General features: G+C 36.8%; 1 protein-coding gene across 1 annotated transcript in view; it reads left to right on the top strand.

Annotated features, from left to right (window-relative positions):
• The first annotated feature begins 2,534 nt into the window (after positions 1–2,534).
• Positions 2,535–18,668, top strand: part of RALGAPA2 (Ral GTPase activating protein catalytic subunit alpha 2) — a 409,655-nt gene continuing 393,521 nt past the window's right edge. The window contains exon 1 of the mRNA XM_031951045.1: positions 2,535–2,903. Coding sequence (XP_031806905.1) covers positions 2,798–2,903 — 106 coding nt within the window. The 5' untranslated portion in view covers positions 2,535–2,797. The remainder of the gene's footprint in view (positions 2,904–18,668) is intronic.

Genomic DNA, 18,668 nt, shown 5'->3' on the forward strand with positions numbered 1-18,668 from the left:
GGCAGAATAGTGGCTCTGATAGAAACTAGATAAGGCTCAGAAATAAATAAGCCTTCTGGGGATATTCATAGTAAATACTTTTGTTCTTTTTTTTTTTTTTGTATCTCTAAAATTAGAGTATATGGAGGTAATTACAATTCTATATAGTGCTTTATGGTTGACAAAGTGCTTTCCCACAATAACCCTGTCAAGTAGGTAGTATAAGTACTATTTTCTTCATTTTACAGACAAGAAAACTAAGCAGAGAGGTTATATACCGTGTTTATGGTCATGTGCTTATTAAACATCTAAACCCTCATTTGAATTTCAATTTATTCACTCCAAATCCAATGTAGTTTCCAGTATAGCATACTAACTCAACCTCAAGATTTTGTTTTTTTATACTTCTTGGCAGCATTATACTTGGGTTTAGGAGAAAACTTGAAGTAATGGATTAAAAAGAGTTTTTCACATTATCTTGTTTCCTGGTATTGCTATTCCCCCAGAAAAAGGAATACTTACTATAACAATGTATGACTTTTTTTTCCTACCTAAAATGCTTGAAATTGCCAAAAAACTTTTGTTCCCAATATATGGCTCCTGTTACTGTAAATTAAAGCCAATTATACGTTATTGGAAGACAGAAATTTCTTCTGGGGTTGACAAATCAGGAAATCCAATAGAGACCATGAAGATTTAGAACTGGTGGGCTATTTAGTTTATAAGAGATCACCCCATAACATTCTTTCATTCTGGTAATATGGTAATGGGAGACTTCATTCACTGGAAAATGTGACAAAATTTCCAAAACTGGATTAAGAATTTTATATGTAAAAAGTTGTTTGAAAAGCTATCTGATAATATTAAGAGACACAAAGACTCATTTTTCAATTCAGGCACTCATAATGCAACAATTGAAATTTTCTGAAGTTTCAGGGTAATTATATGTTCTTACTATTTTTAATTCTTCTTAAAACTCTATTTTATATTGAGTTTGCATTAAGAATCAGATCTAGAAGGAAGAAGCCCCTTCAGAGCCGATCTAAGAACATGTCATGTTCTAGAATATAAAATTATAGACCTCGAATTTTTTTCATCTACATCAAGGATGCATGAGTTCTAATAAATGAATTTATCTAAAGCTAAGATTATAGGAAATTCCTGTGAGATCTCCTGGGACTGTAATTGATATTATTCTGAATTTATTTCAGGAATGAAGACCCCCATATTGCATCTCAAAAGTTCTACTCTTAGGGGAAAAGCTCATGACCTTAAAAAGCTTAGTGCTGTGTGAGTCAGATCTCACAGGTTCTATTTCTGGTTCTGCTACTGGAATATTACATGACCTTGCACAAAAAAAAAAGGGGGGGGGGAGGGGGAGAAGTGTGCATTTTCTCCAAATAATATGATCTTCATTAACGATGGTCGGCAACTTTACTTCCTCATTTTAAAATTGGAAGTCAAGAGGCATAGGTCATAAGGTCATAGACCTGGTGATGAAAGAGACTCCAATTTCCTACAGTGAGGAAGCTGACTTGTCCAAGCTCCATAGACAGAATTTGAACCTTCTGACTGAAGAGTCCATGAGCTTTCCCTTGTTATCTAGCTTCCTCCCTTCCTTCCATTGCTCCATTGCCCAACGACTCAGAGATGTGAGAAGTTGAGAGGAGAATCTAACAGTCCTTACTTACAGACTAGTGCAATGCTTACACGAGCTGTTACACCCATGAAGCTGACAGAGTAATCTGTGGAGAGGTGAACTCAATAATGCCAGTTTTATCTGGAAATGGCAAAAATTGTCCTGTATTGATTATAATATGGGGAGCACAATTTTCTGTTAATATAGAGGATTAAAATTTCCCATGGATCAAACGTTTTCTTTTTTATAAAACTGAGACTCAAATTACTTCTTCAAGAAAACTTGTAGGCTTGTAGCACTGAGCTACCGAAAGAAACCCAGCAAACATTGGATGCCTGGAGTGGAAAGCCACTACAAATCCCATAGTGCAGTGCGGGAAAGAGGAGGAACAAAGGTCTCTCTATACCCGGAGGGGGAAGCTAGACTTGGTATGGAAGATAGTCCCTGGGTTCGGTTCAATGAAGAACTACATTTCCCTATAGGAAGCGCGGCAGTGCTAAAGGTGGACAGGCTAAGGTGGAGTGATGGGAACATCTCACCCAGACCGTTTCCTCCAATGTCGAGCGATACTTTGCACGCCGGGATTTGTAGTTCAGAAGGGAGGTGGAGCAGCTAGTCTTTGTCGCGCGCTTCCCAGTTTTTTTTTTTTTTTCGGTTGAGGGTGGGAGGGAAAGAAGGAAAGAGGTGCCTTGTCGGTAGGACTCCTGCACTTGCGCGCTGGGATCCTCGTGGGGCGGGGGCGAGGCGGAGTCACGGCCAAGGAGAGCCTGGACTGGCTGAGCGCGTGAGTTTGTGGATGGGGTGGAGGGGAGGTGGGGGCCCGCTGGTCGCCTTCTCACGTGGTATAGGGCTGGTCAGTTCCGTGTTGACACCTCCTTCCTTCCCTCCTCCCCCTTTTCCCCATGCCGGGCCCCTCCCCTCCTTCCTGGAGCCCCAGAGGAGGGAGTCGCGGGCAGGCGGCGGCGGCCGTGGTGGTTTTGGGGGCAGTGGATGAGTGGTCGCGCCAGGAGGGGGTGGGGGAAGCGCCGCGCGCGCGCGTGTGGGTAAAAGTGTGTGTGAGAGAGAGAGTGATTGTGCGTGTGTGCCCACCCCGGCGAGGCACTGACCGTATGCCGTAACCCGGCGCAGTGGAGGCGGCTACCTTCCCCCGAGGCTTGGGGCTCGGGCGTCCGCAGCGGGATGTTCTCCCGGAGGAGCCACGGGGATGTCAAGAAATCGACTCAGAAAGTGTTGGACCCAAAGAAGGACGTGTTGACCCGCCTAAAGCACCTCCGAGCGCTGCTAGGTGAGGGGGGGGGCGAGTCACCCAGGCACGTTGCTAGGTGACTGGGGGATGGGGGAGACCCTGGGGGCGCGCACGCGGCTGGACTGGGGAAGGCGCTTTGGGGCTCACCTGCCCGGTGCCGCGCGGGACTTCCCCCAAGGGCCACCTTGCTCACCCTTTGGCGGGGTGGAAAACTGTCCGGAGTTTCCGGGTGCTGAAAGAAGCGTCTTGGGAGAGGCCCCCGGATGGTGGTGGGGCCCCATAAGGAGTGCGGGACGCACGCTTCCCCCCGGATTCCCTCCCCAGTTCTTTGGAAGGTACGAAGGGAAAGCGGGGCTTGGAGGGCGAAGAATCGAGCAGCGTTGTTTTATTCATGACTGTCATTGGCTTAGCACATTGCCCGGCGCTTAATAAATATTTATTGAATGGAATTGAATTGGACTGGGCTCATGTCCGTTTAAAAACACGTTTCGAAAGGTTTTTTGCAGTGGGTCTGGGGTCTTGGATCTCATGGGTACCCACGGGGAGGGACAGTTTTGCCCTCTTGAGTTTTGAGAGTAGACAGAAGCAAGGGCACCGAGTGCTGCACTTAACTCTTAACTTTTTAGTCTTATCTGGCCGTGAAATGGTTCAGTTTGTATTTTGACACTTGCCTCCGGAGTTTTAAAGAGGATTCACCTTTCTTTCACCTCTTTATAAATAAAATGATGGTTTTATTCCTTTTCAGCCTTAGGGACTGGGAGGTTTAGGTATGATTTTCTGATGGGGGTTACTGTAGTTAATAATGTTGCCAACCCATCTGGGTGTGAAAGTTCTGGTAATACTTCCTGTCACTTTGAATAGTGTAAGGTATTCTGCTGCTGAGTCCGGATTTGGCTCTGGTGGAGATGCTTTGTTTTGGTTTCCATTTTCTTATCTTTCTAGACCGTTTCATTTAAAATGAAAATCTTTTTTTCTCATTATAGATAGCTTTATCTTAGCCTTTAATTGTATGGCAACCAAACCAGATTTTTAAAAAAAAATCCTTATGATTTATTGATGTATTTTTCTAAGATATAAGCAAAACATCCATTTAGTTGGGAAAAGTTTGAGTTTTAATGTGACCAGACTTAAAATAATTCTCATAAACTTTTGTTTTTTAATGAATGAAGATTTTCATAAATCTAACATGTTCAATGTCAAATTTAGTCTATCTGACAGGAAAAGAGCAGATTATACTATACAAAACTATCTTGACTCTTATTCCATGAAAATTAAACAATCTAAGTTTAAAATGAAAGTTAAATAAATACCTACTGACTGACTTTTTGATAATGACTTTAATAAGCTAGTGTTGTATAATTTTCATGGCAATGAACTCTGATTTTCTTTGTGCCTTAAACTCTCTACTTCCCCCTCTGCAGTGTAGTATTTCTATTTTGTGTAACATTCTAGATCAATACTACTTATTAGTGATATTTTTGACAATTAAACACTGTTAAAGTGCAAATTTAAGTGAAGCATTTGCTATTTAGTGAATGTTTTGGCTAAACTCTTGTTCTTTGACTGTAGAGAATATTGATTATATTTTGTAAAGTCTGGTCCAGTTTAACCTCATTCATTTTAGTTTTTTTTAGGCAAAATGTACTTTCCTGTCACTTTCAGAAAGATTTTGGTTTCCCTCTGCCCTGTATTAATTGTTTCACTGTGAGGTTTGTGTTTCATTTTATGACACCTGTTGTATACTTTGATTTGTGAGGCTTGCATGCCACCAAAATCATCTTTAGTTTTATAAAATTCAGAAAGTATTTATCAATTTTCTCATTATTTTCATGCTTGTATTTTTGTGACACAACAGGCATGATTAAATACATTTGGTTTTTGTTATATGGCAAAGACTGTGTTGAGCTACGTGGAATCAGATTGTGATCCAATGTTTCTGGAAATTTGTAATCCTTTACATCCATGTCCTATACCTTGCCTTGATGCTATTTTTAGAACCCAATTTTTTTTTAAAAATAAAGTTTAAATTGAAAGATATAAATTAAGCCATGGTTCTGGGAACTCTTTAGAGATAATTGTAATTACTATTTTAACATTTGCTTTGTGTAGCACTTTAAAAGTTTTTATATATTATCTCCTTATTAATAATATTTTTCTCTGTACACAAAAATGATACTGTCAATATTCCATTAGTAAGATAGAATATAACCTTTGGGATTTTTTTGGGTAATATCTGATCCATCCTTTGTGAACAGTAGTCTGTATTTCAAGACAAATGGCTAAGATTTTTTCTCTGTAGCCTGCTTATCTGTGGCTCCATTATATTGTTAAGCTTACATATACACATATATTTTACATGAGAGATGTGTGTATATATATGTTTATAAGTACATTTATATATACACACACATATATATGTAGGAGATTCAACAGGTACTCTTAATCTCATTTTGTAGATGGGAAAACAAGTACAGTGGCCACATTAATTAATGAACAAATTAAAAGCTTTAGGTATATTGCCTTTCTAGGTTGGGTGTCCAGACCATACTGTTGGAATTTTGTGATGGGGAAATCAGCCACATATAGGTATCAAATGAAAACTGATGCCTCATTATTTTTGGGTTCCCAAAGGCTATGCTAGTAAGGCATAAATTGTGTAAGCTTGTAATACTGCTTGAAAGGTTACGATGAAGAAAGGAGAGAAAGCAATTCAGAAAAAGATAACAGCCATAATATGGTTATGGAATTGATGATGAGCATTGTGTAATCATGTCTTAGTGAAGAAACTAACTTTATAAGAGTGATAAGTGCAAATTGAGTATAAGTAGGAAATAAGAATAATCATATAAAGTAGTACCTGTAGGGAGCCAACATGGTAGGAAATAGTGAGGTTCTGAACTGAAAGAGTGACGTCATCATTAATATGCATTTATTAAACTCCTACTATGTCAAGTATGGTGGATACAAAGACATCAATGAAATAGTGCTTAACCTTGAGGAGTTTACAATATTACCAAGGAGACAGCAAAATAGATACAATATAGGCATGAAAGAGACTAAAAAGGTTAATATAACACTAGCTTTTAGGAAGGATTAGAAAAATAAAGGGACTAAAATCAGAGAGACCAGTGACATTTAGTTCACAGTGTGGTTTAGGTGTTAGTAATCAAAATCGAGATGAAAAGATGAATGAATCACTTTTTGAAGGAAAAAAATGGATAAGACATCATGTTTGCTTACATGGGACAATGAAGATGATAAGAGTTAAAGATCTGATTTAAGTTTTAGAACTTGATGATAAGAACAATGGTGGATTATTGACAGAAAAGTTGGGCTAGGGAAGATGAGGAATTTATTTATAGAAAGATCAGTAATAGTCTTGGGGTAGAGTCAAGATAGTGGAGTGAAGACAGTATTTTGCTATTTGAGTTCTTCTAACACACCCTTTCCACAGCAACTTAACATAATATATTAAATGGAATTCTAAGTGGGAAAGTCACAGGGAGTCATTTTTCTAGTCCAGTGTAGCTTAGGAAGCCAGAAAGAGAATTCTGCAGACATTAGGGTGGAGGCTGGCCTGGAGCCCATACAGCAGAAGTGTCACTTAGCAGTGGCAACAGTACCAGCTGTGCAGGGAGCAACTCAGGACACATGAGCAGCTAGGGGACTGAACACTGGCTCAAAAGAGATCCTAGGGGATATCAGTGATGGCACTGAGAAGGAAAAAGTACCATCTGGTAGCTCTATTGCCCATTACCCAGTTTCTGGTCAGTTTCAGGGGAGAGGAGTGGAGTAGTTGCAAAGAAGCTGGGGCCCAAAGACGAGAGAGAGAAGACCAGGAAGGCAGTAACTAGACCTTTCCCAGATCATACCACTTTGAAAGCACTGGAAACTTACAGATTTTCAGACGAAGTTATGAAAGCATCAGAAGGACATAAAAGACAGAAGCTCAAACCCAACATGACACAAAATCTGTAATCAAGAAGTAGACTGGGAAAATGAGCAAAAATAGAATGTAAAAAAGATGAGCTTTTTATCTTAGTTCATCAAAAGTTTTTTGAACTTTATAGTCTGATTAGGTTACTTCTTTGATTTAATTAAGGAGAAATCTAAAATGTACTTAAGTGAAGTGACTTGTCTGTCCTGAGACACTAGCTATTGCAGTTAGTGACAAATCTAGAGCTAGAGCTCATGTTTTTCCTCTCATATCCTATAATTTTTTTTCTCTTTTTAAAAATTTTTATTTTAATAGCCTTTTATTTACAGGTTATATGTATGGGTAACTTTACAGCATTGACAGTTGCTTCCCCCAGATGGCAAGCAGTCCTCTACATGTTGAATATGTTACTGTATATCCTATATGCCAAACCTCTTGTTCCAATTTTTCCCCTCCTTCCCCCCATCCCCTCCCCCAGATGGCAGGATGACTAGTAGATGTTAAATATATTAAAGTATAAATTAGATACACAATAAGTATACATGACCAAACTGTTATTTTGCTGTACAAAAAGAATCGGATTCTGAAATATTGTATAATTAGCCTGTGAAGGAAATCAAAAATGCAGGTGGACAAAAATAGAGGGATTGAGAATTCTATGTAGTGGTTCACACTCATTTCCCAGAGTTCTTTCACTGGATGTAGCTGGTTCAGTTCATTACTGCTCCATTGGAACTGATTTGGTTTATCTCATTGCTGAGGATGGCCAGGTCCATCAGAATTGGTCATCATATAGTATTATTGTTGAAGTATATAATAATCTCCTGGCCCTGCTCGTTTCACTTAGCATCAGTTCGTGTAAGTCTCTCCAGGCCTTTCTGAAATCATCTTGTTGGTCATTTCTTACCGAACAATAATATTCCATTCATATACCACAATTTATTCAGCCATTCTCCAATTGATGGGCATCCACTCAGTTTCCAGTTTCTGGCCACTACAAAGAGGGCTGCCACAAACATTCATGCACATACATATCCCTTTCCCTTCTTTAGTTTCTCTTTGGGGTATAAGCCCAGTAGTAACACGTCTGGATCAAAAGGTATGCACAGTTTGCATATCCTATAATCTTAAGTTAAGGGAAGAGAAGCCAGTACAAGTAAAGCAGTAGAACATCTCAAGGAGGTAGCATGTCTTGACTACTGTGTCTCCTCAGACCCAGATGGAAAAGTCCATGATCCTGAGCCCCAAAGCCTTGCATATAGCAGTATCTTCCAAACCACCAGAGTAGGTCCAGCTCAGTTATTAAAACCAAATGTTGAAGAGAGAAATTGTAGAGAAAAAAGGACCTGTTTTCCTCATCACTGCAGTAACAATTTCTGATTAATTACTGTCGGCCAATGGCAGATACCCCTCCCTGGCATTGGTCTTGCTTCCACCTCAGTCCTCACCCTCATCATCCAAGGAGGCACTTCCTGTAGAAAAAGAGTGAGCCATCCACATATAGGGCAAATAGGCAACCCAAGCTTAAGTGGCCAAGTATCCTCATGGAGGGATGGTAGGCAGTATGTGCCAGGCAAGTCACATCATTTACCTGGAGCACTGTTTCCCGTCAGACTGATGGAGACAACCTGGACTTATTTCTGGACTTATTCTTGCACTTATTCCTACAACCGGAAGGATTCAAAAAATTCTGTTCCCCAGTTTTTGGTACTATCAGATGATTTAATACCAGAAACTGATAAGATTATGTCAGTGGAAATTACATTAAAAAGGAAGAATTTTCTTCTCCTGCTTTGTCTGCATTCTAATAACTATCCGAATTTTCTTTTGGATTTGCTTTGAAATCTTGCATATGTGTTATCTCCCTCATTAGAATGTGAGCTCCTTGAGAGTTAGGACTATCTTTTCTATTTCTATCCCCAGATATTTGTACATGGCAAGTTCTTTTTTTTTTTTTTTTTGAACTTTTTTTTAAATAACTTTTTATTGACAGAACCCATGCCTGGGTAATTTTTTTTACAACATTATCCCTTGTACTCACTTCTGTTCTGACTTTTCCCCTCCTTCCCTTCACCCCTTCCCCAGATGGCAAGCAGTCCTATACATGTTGAATATGTCACCGTATATTCTAGATACAATATATGTGTGCAGAACCGAACAGTTCTCTTGTTGCACAGGAAGAATTGGATTCAGAAGGTAAAAAATAATGCAAACAGTTTACATTCATTTCCCAGTGTTCTTTCTTTGGGTGTAGCTGCTTCTGTCCATCCTTGATCAATTGAAATTGAGTTAGATCTCTTTGTCAAAGAAATCCACTTCATGGCAAGTTCTTAATAAATGTGTCATTTATTCATGGGGAAATGTTTTCACTTGTCAGTTGCTGGTTTGAACTTGAGGTCAGGTAGGAAGACAAAAATGCCCAGTTAACAAAATTTTTTTCCTTTTTTTTTCCCTTTCAAAATTTCAAATGACTGGTAGAATTCTAAAAAATATTTCAGGATATTCATTGATTGAAGAAAGTAAAAGTTGACATGGATAATATCTCAAAGTTTATGTTGTTAATAGAAAATTTTCCCAATTTCCCAATTTTTTTTTTTTTTTTGATTTGCTGCTTGACTGGTGCAATTTTTTTTTTTTGGGGGGGGGGGTTATAGCTTGCTTTTCAGCATTGTTCTGAAGAGAGTTAGTATATCAAGCTTGATCTGCTACTAGAGGAAAGATTCTTCTAAGTTTGTGTAATGCTGGCTCACTACAGTTGACTTGGCAAGCAGAGCAAATAACATGATGTCCACATGAACTTTAATATCACATGGTAGTTCTGTAAACCAAAACATAAACTGATAGATATAATTCAAGCCTGTCACTCTTAGTTATTGTCCTTTTTAAATGACATTGTTTCAAGCAAAATTGTGTTTCCATCGTCTTTTCTTTTTAACTTTATAGTCAAATGAATATAAAGTAAACTTCCTGTATGTGTATATAGCACAAATATAATTGGCAATCTATTTCTGAGTCTTATAGTATGGGAAAAGTTAGAAGCGATATGAAAGATTAGGCTCATTTACTTTTAAGTTTTTAAGGAAAATTGTCTTCAAGTCCTCTGAGAAGATAGGTTATTAGTGGAATTAAAATCGTTAGGGCATACATTTAAATATTAAAACTTTTGTAGGTCAGCTGACTGAAATAAAAGCTTAACAAATTAATTTTAGAAACAAATTACTTTCAACTTGAAAATATATATATTTTTAAAAAAGGATTAAAAGTTTTTAGTACTACACAGTTCAAAATATTAGCATTCCTGAAGTCTATCATCTTTTCTTGGAGATATTCCTTTTTTCTAGATATATTGGAAAAACACTGAAGTTGAATATTTTTATATGAACTCAATATATTTTGTACTTCTATACTAATTTTATCTAGTGAATTATTGCACACTGAAAGGGATTGTATTGTTTCCCCTTTTGACATTATGATATTGATAAATCTTATATTTATATAGATGTTCACATTTTAAAGGATTATAGAATTTCAGAGGTGAAAAGGAACCTCAGGTGTTACCTAGTCCAATCCATCCATGCCTGAACAAAAATCACTTTTATCACATACCCAACAAGGTGGCTTTCCTCCATGACTTGAGGACCTCCACTAAGGGAGAACTCACTATACATTCTGTTCCTTGTTGGGATAGGTCTAAGTGTTAGGAAGTTCTTATTTCCCTCATATCTAAATTTGCCTCTTTGGAATCTCCAGCCTTTTGTTCTAACTCTGTTGTGAGAAGTCTATTCTTCCCCCTTCACAACCTCCTGCTCCCTTCTCCCCAAGTAATAGTCCTTCAGTTATTTGAAAGCATAATTTCCCTGCTTCCCACTTGGGGAAACATTTTTCTTCTTTAGGCTAAACACGTACAGTTCTTCCAACTGATTCTTACACAACATGATTTTGAGACTTTTCATCATTCTGGTTGTTGTACTTGGACTTTATTTGGCTGATGAATGTCATTCCTAAAATATATTTTTCTAGAACTGGATACAATATTCCAGCTCTGACCAGACCAGATTAGAGTGGTGCCACCTTTTTCTCTTTCTGAGCCTGTACTTCTCAGTGCTGCCTTAGGTCATATTAGCTTTCTTGCCTGCCATATCCCACACTATTGCTTTCTGTAAATTTTGTAGCTCTCTAAAATCTTTGTGTCTATTTTAGATGAACAGACATCTCGCTATCCTTACCACATTTTGTATGAAATTAATATTTTGAACCCATATTTAAGACTTTATCAATTTTTATTCTGTTCAACAATTATTATGTTCCAACTAAGGAAAGTATTGTGGAAATACAAATACAGTTATGATAATCTCTTCCTTCTAGATTTTATACTATTAGATTCAGTCCAGGGTTATAGACTGTTAAGTAAGGTCTTTTTTATCTTTACTCAGTCATTCATTAGGTTAGCAATGCCCTTACAACTTCAAGTTGCTTGCAAATTTGAATGCTGTCTGTGCTTTGATTCAAGTAATTAATAAAAGTGAATAATATCAAAGATAGCTTGGGCATTTCACTACAAGGTCTTTTTCCAGGCTCATAATCAAAATATTAACATCTAGTCTTTGTATCTATCTATTCAACTAATTCTGAATCCATCTAATTCTATTGTTGTTTAGCCTACAATTTTCATATTTATCTCAAGAATATAGCCTAAGAGATTTTTTTTTTTTTCAAATGCTTGGCTGAAATCTAGATAAACTATTAGCATTCTTGTGATGAATAACCCTTGGTTGATGGCCTTTTAACTGGGTTTCCTGCCTTCAAATCTCATCCTCCTGTTGTTCATTTTCTACTCAGTTATCTACCTGATTTCCACTCCAAATTATATGTATAACTATATCAGTCTTCTGCTCAGTAATCCGCAAAGGTTTTCTACTACCTCCAAGATCAATAAATAATAGTACTATTTTAAAGCTTTTCATGATCCAGCCTTTTGTTAGCTTCTAGTCTTTTTATACTTTATTTTCCTTTAAGCATTCTATGATCCACCTATGCTGTCCTAATTTGTTGTTGCTGTTGTTCAGTCATTTAGTTGTGTCTCTTTGTGACCCATGGACTGTACTGTGCCATACTGGCCATGGGGTTTTCTTTGCAAATTTTTGTGAGTGATTTGCCATTTCCTTCTCCAAATTTATACAGGCAGGGGTTAAGTGACTTGCTCAGGGTTACACACTTACAAATGTCTGGGGTCAAATTTGAACTCTAGTCTTTCTGACTCCAAGCCCAATACTCCATAGACTAGGTGACTTAACTACCCTTTGTTGGCATAATTACATTTCTTCAAACATGACATTCTGTCTCCCAGCTCTGGAATCCTCTGCCTTTTTACTTCATCTTCTTAATTCCTTTGACTTCCTTTAAAACTCAGCTCTTCTTTGGGAGGCATGTCCCAGTCCCTCTAGCTATGTTAGTGCCTTCTCCTATAATACCTTCTACCCACTTTTATCAACTTATTAACTCTTAATATGTATATAGTTATTTACATATTGTTTTCCCCATTAGAATGGGACCTATGTGAGTGTTTTTGACAGTATTTTTGGTTTTTCTTTTTGTCTCTTGTATTTATGTGTGGAATGTGTGTGTGTGCATATACATGTGTATATATATATATATATATATATATGCACACACAACACTTATAGTGCTTAATAAATGCTTATTGACTGTCTGATAAAGAAAATAAGGTTAGTCCAGCATAACCTGTACTTGGAGATATGTCTCTGTGATTGTTATTTCCTTTTTAAGACATTTCCTAAGTATTCCTTTAATAATGCCCTCTATAATTTTGCCAGAAGTACCTTGCAAACTTTTCTGTCTTGTGACATATTTGCCCTTCTCCACTCCTTTGATATCTTTCCCTTTGTTCCATGGTCTTTCATAGATAATATAGCTCATTATCAGATAAGCTCAGCATTCACATTTGCCAGTACTCCCATATAGCTAAATTCAACGAATGTTTAAGTGCCTACTCTGTTCCAAGATCTGTGCTTAAGTGTTGGGAATGCCTTCTGATATTGTGTTATGGCTGAAGCTTAGTGAGGTGAACTCATAGTATAACTAGGTACTTTTTGCTATCTCATTTATATTAGGCATCAACTTTTTTTTATGCACATACTTTCCAAGTATTTATTATATATATATCAGCACAACTTTGACATAGATCCTTTACAAAATGAATAATCAGATATGATCATTCTTCAGGAAGCTTCAATTTAAAAAATATTATATTTAATTTTTAAATTAAAAAAATTTATTCAATAAAAGTGGTTTTCAGTCCCTATGCAGAAAAGTATCTTTGACATTTTGATGACGCCAGAGGAGGAAGGACAACATATTTTATGTTTACTAACTAACCTGAATATTTTAGAAAAATGGAGAATCTGGAAAATCTAAAACAGTCTTAACTAGGATGACCTGTTCAGTCTTAAAGGCCTGACTAACTATGCTGCTTTTCTTTCTAGTTTGAAGCTTCTTCTCTTATACTTCCATCGTTCTTTATCTTTTATCTTAAAATTTTTTTTTTTTCATTTTAAACTTTACCAAAAAAATGAGAAAAGGAAAAAAAAGGAACATTGCCATGTATTCAATATAAAACAATAAAATTTCATTTCAGGAAAACCTATATAGTAAATACTACACATTATTTTCAAAGCTATTCAGTTTTTCTTTGTTTTCTTGTAGATTTTCTTTTATTCTCTATTTGTGTATATGTATATATACATATACACAAATACATTTTATAAACATACACATATATATATATATATATATATATATATATATACTTATATACATATATGTAAGACCATACTGTATATTTTTTACCTGTCATCTTTTTCTCTGAAGGTAGATAGTATCTTCTTTCATAAGTCCAAGTCTTTCTATGTTTTTCTAAATCAATCAACTCATTATTTCCTATGGCATAGCAATATTCCAACCTAATTGCATCTTATCTGAGAGATTGTCTATAAAAATTTTCCCCATTTTCTGCATTCCTTCTGTTCTTGTCTACAGTGATTTTACTTATACTAGAATTTAAATTTAAAATAATAGAAATTATTCATTTTATACTTCAACAATACTCTCACTTTATATTATAGTTTAAGGTCTGATACTGTTGAATCTGCTGCTTTTTTCCTGACGTTTTGTTCTTCCAATGGATTTTGTTATTATTTTTTCTAAATCGATAAGATGATTTTTTAGTAATTTAATTGGAATGGCTTTGAGTAAATAAATTATGTAAAATTGTCATTTAAAAAAACTTATATTAACTTTACCTACCCATGAACAATAAATATTACTTCACTTATTTAGATTTGATTTTGTGTGTTATGTTTATAAGTTTATAGTTCATGTGTTTGTTTTGACAGGTATACTCTTAGGTATTCTATACTAGTTAATTATTTTAAATGATCTAAAACTATACTGAGTAATATGGCTGACAGTGTAGTTCCATATTTTTCTCTTTTGATTAAGTCAATTTTAGCTTTAACTTTGAGATCATGATTGGTATGACTGAGCTAGCACCCAGGACACCCCAGAATCAGCCGGAGTCAGGATAAGCAAAAGTACTTAATCTTTATTCTTGGTCCCCAGACACAGGATTGAACAGAATGGAAGCAGAATCTCCGCAACTACCTAACTCCTCCTCCTCGGCTAGCGCCTTCTTCCTCGGCTACAGCCAAGAGTGTGACCCTGGCTAGCTTTACTCCACCCCCTGTTCCCTCCTACAATCCTCTTTACACCAATCATTGAACCAGCACAGGATCCATTTTCCAAGCATATGCCCATAGAGTATTGTCCAATCGGTAGTTAGCCTCAATTGCTGGGCAGCCCTGACCTCAGTGCATTGATTCAATAGTTTCAGCCCTTTACAGGTATCCTTGCTTTTTTTATATAATAAATTCTGCTCCTGCCCTTTATTTTATTTTTGTGTGTATCATTTTTATAGCAAAATATAGTTGAATTCAAATTTTTAATCTGCTGTTTCCATTTATTAGTATCAAGAAAACAAATAATTTATCAACTAATACCACATCATCCATATGTAGAACTAATGTTTTTTTTTTTTATTTTATTTTTTTTATTTAATAGCCTTTTATTTACAGGTTATATGCATGGGTAACGTTACAGCATTAACAATTGCCAAACCTCTTGTTCCAATTCTTCACCTCTTACCCCCCTCCCCTCCCCTCCCTTAGATGGCAGGATGACTAGTAGATGTTAAATACATTAAAATATAAACTAGATACACAATAAGTATACATGACCAAAACGTTATTTTGCTGTACAAAAAGAATCAGACTTTGAAATATTGTACAATTAGCTTGTGAAGGAAATCAGAAATGCAGGTGGGCATAAATATAGGGATTGGGCATTCAATGTAATGGTTTTTAGTCATCTCCCAAAGTTCTTTCTCTGGGCGTAGCTGGTTCAGTTCATTACTGCTCCATTGGAAATGATTTGGTTGATCTCGTTGCTGAGGATGGCCAGGTCCATCAGAACTGGTCATCATATAATATTGTTGTTGAAGTATATAATGATCTCCTGGTCCTGCTCATTTCACTCAGCATCAGTTCGTGTAAGTCTCTCCAGGCCTTTCTGAAATCATCCTGTTGGTCATTTCTTACAGAACAGTAATATTCCATAATCATATACCACAATTTATTCAGCCATTCTCCAACTGATGGACATCCATTCAGTTTCCAGTTTCTAGCCACTACAAAAAGGGCTGCCACAAACATGTAGAACTAATGGTTCCAGCAAATAGAGAAGTTTTGAATGCTGTGGATAAATTCACTTAGCTAGATAGTGGATAATGAAGTTGATGAAGGCATTATTAGAGTTTGGGAGGCTCTCAAGGAAAGTCTGGCAGAGGAGAGGTATTAGACTGACCACCAAACTGAAGGTCTACAGAGCTGTTGTGCTGAGCTCATTGTTGTGAGCCTGTGAAACTTGGACAGTATGCCAAGAAACTGAGTCTTCTTAGGAAGCTTCTGAAGATCACCTGGCAGGAGAAGATACCAGGCACTGAGGTGCTTTTCTCAAACTAAATGGTGAAGTGTTCCAACTCTGCTTCAGGGAGTGCAGTTTCATTGAGCTGTTCACATTATGCTAATGTCAAGTGTATGCTTGACAAAAAGACTATTTTATGGAGCACTCACACAGGGCAGGTATTTACCAGATGGTCAAGAAAAGCTATACAAAGTCACTCTCAAGATCTCTCTTAAGAGCTCTAGAATTGATTGTATGACATGGGAGACACTGGCACGGGACTGCTTACCATGGCCCACCTCATCAGAGAAAGTGTCATGTTCTATAAGCAAAGCAGAACTGAAGTAGTTAAGAAGAAATGCGAGATACACAAAAGTTAGAAAATCCTCTCCAAATGTTCATAGAGATTATTTATATCTGACCTGTGCTAGAAGATTCTGAGCTATATTGGTCTGATTAGCTACAGTTGGACACACTAAGTTGACTCTAATATTCATCCCATTCACATTTTAAGCTATAATTATTTGTTGTGTATCTTCCTCCTTCCTTTTTTTCCTTACTCTGCTTCTCACCCTATCGCTCTACCAACTACCTTGCCCTCTTATTCCTTAATCTACCCCCCATTCCTTCCCTTATCCATGTATATATGTATATATATGTTGTTAGCTTTTATCCATTTCTGATGAGAATAAGATTTCAGCACTACCTTCTTTCCCCCCATCACCGTCTTTTATCAGTTTTTCCTTTTATGACTCACTTGTGTGAGATATTATTCCTTTTTATCTCTCTGCACACATTTTTTTAAGAATCACCCCCTCATACATAGCTCAACCCAAGCCTTTCTTTCAAACTCTCCAAATAATGATCCGTCATAAGAGTACTGATAATGCTTTCACATATAAAAATAAATAATTTGACTTAAATGAGCCCCTTATAATTTGTCTTTAATGTTTACTTCATATTTCTCTTGGGGATCTTATATGCTAAATTTCACCTTAAGTTCTGCTGTTTTTGAAACAAATAACAAATAACCGAGTTTTTTCAATTTGTTGTGTCCATTTTTTTTCCATTCAGGATTATACTTAACTTTTCTGGGTAAGTTACCCTTGATTATAATCCCAGATTTTTTGCTCTACAAAATATGTATTCAAGACATAGAGTGAGTCCTTAAATGTAATAGCTGCTAGCTCTTGTGTAATTTTTATTGTAGCTATATGATATCTAATTTTTTTTTCCTTGTGGATTGCAATATTTTCTCCTTACTTGGTAGCTTTGAAACTTGTCTATGATGTTCCTATAAGTTTTCCTCCTGGGAACTTTTTCAGGTAGTGATCCATGAATTTCTTGTTCTAGAACTTTAGGGCAATTTTCCTCGATAATTTCTTGTCATTAAAATTTTAATATTTAAATTCTTTTTTTAATGATAATTTTCATGTAGTCCAACTATTTCTATATTATTTCACTTCAATCTGTTCTCCAGATCAATTGTTTTTCTGATGAGATCTTTCACATTCTTTTCTGTTTTTTTCATTCTTTGGGATTTTATTTTATTATTTCTTCATGTTTAAAAGTGTTATTCGCTTCTCCTTACTCAATTTTATTTTTCAAGGAATTATTTTTTCTTAAGTTTTTGATTTTCTAGTTCAAGTTGATTGACCTTTTCATAAGTTTCTTAGATTGCTCTTATTTTTTCTTACCTCATAATCAAAAATTTGATTTTTAAAGGCCTTTTAAGTTCTTTCAAGAATTATTTTTTGTGATTTCTCATTTAAAAAGGAGTGCCTTTTTAAGCTCCATTATTTTCCTCTGAATATAAATTTAGGTTTTCTCTGCCCCAAAGTATCTATTTATGGTGGGTTCTTCCTCCTTTGCTTACTCATTTTTATTTTGTCTTAGCAGCTATGAGTATAAGCAAGTTCTAGTCCTGTGGGTGCTTTAAGCTTCTGGTCCTTCTCACTGTTCTTTTCCGAGGTTTCTCCCACAGCCACACTGTCCCACAGATGATCTTGTTCCCTGTGGTCCCTCCATGAACTGTCCTCTGTGGTCTGGACCTGAAATGAGGGGCTCTGCCTTTCTGCAGGTGCCCAGAGCCAGCAGGGTCTGGGCTCCCACTACCGTATTCAAGGAGACTGTGTTCATTGCTTCTCTCAGCAGCCCCAGTCCTGAACGAGGCTGGTCGGCGCAGCAGGGATTGGGGTCCCTCCGCATTGGAAGATCCTTGCTGCTTCTAGGGAGCTGTCAGACAGCACCTGCCCCCTCTGTTCTGTGAGTTGAATGTTTTTGAGACTGAGTCTGTCTCCCAACCCCCGCTGCTCCCAAGGCTTATCTGCAGAATCTGCACAGTTGACCTGGAGGCATTTGCAGGTCATTTTATTTCAACCTCTGCCTTTGGAAGTTGGGTCTTTCCTGTGATCTTCTCTAGTTATTTTTAGGAGGATAGTTGCTTTACCCTTACTTTTGTTTATTTTTCCTGCTCTACATTACCTCTGAGACCTGTGTTCTGGGTCTTTTTTTTTTTTTTGGAGGGGGGGAGGAACATTTGGAGAGCTGAAAGTTTCCCACCTACTCTGCCATCTTCCCAGAATCCTCTTCCATAGTACTTAAGAAATGTATCATGAAAACATTAATTGCAGAGTTATTTGTGTAGATATCTTAGCGACTTTATTATACTGTAAGAGCTTTGCTCTTAGTAATTATATTATTCATTTTTGCTTTTCGGTTAGTATCTGGACTGTGCTTAATACACAGTACATACACAAAAGATGGAAAAAAAACACCAAATATTTTTATAGGACTTTTTCCTTTGAATAGACAGAGTATGTGGTTACTTT

The sequence above is a fragment of the Sarcophilus harrisii genome, chromosome 2, assembly GCF_902635505.1.
Source record: "Sarcophilus harrisii chromosome 2, mSarHar1.11, whole genome shotgun sequence".
Taxonomy (NCBI): domain Eukaryota; kingdom Metazoa; phylum Chordata; class Mammalia; order Dasyuromorphia; family Dasyuridae; genus Sarcophilus; species Sarcophilus harrisii.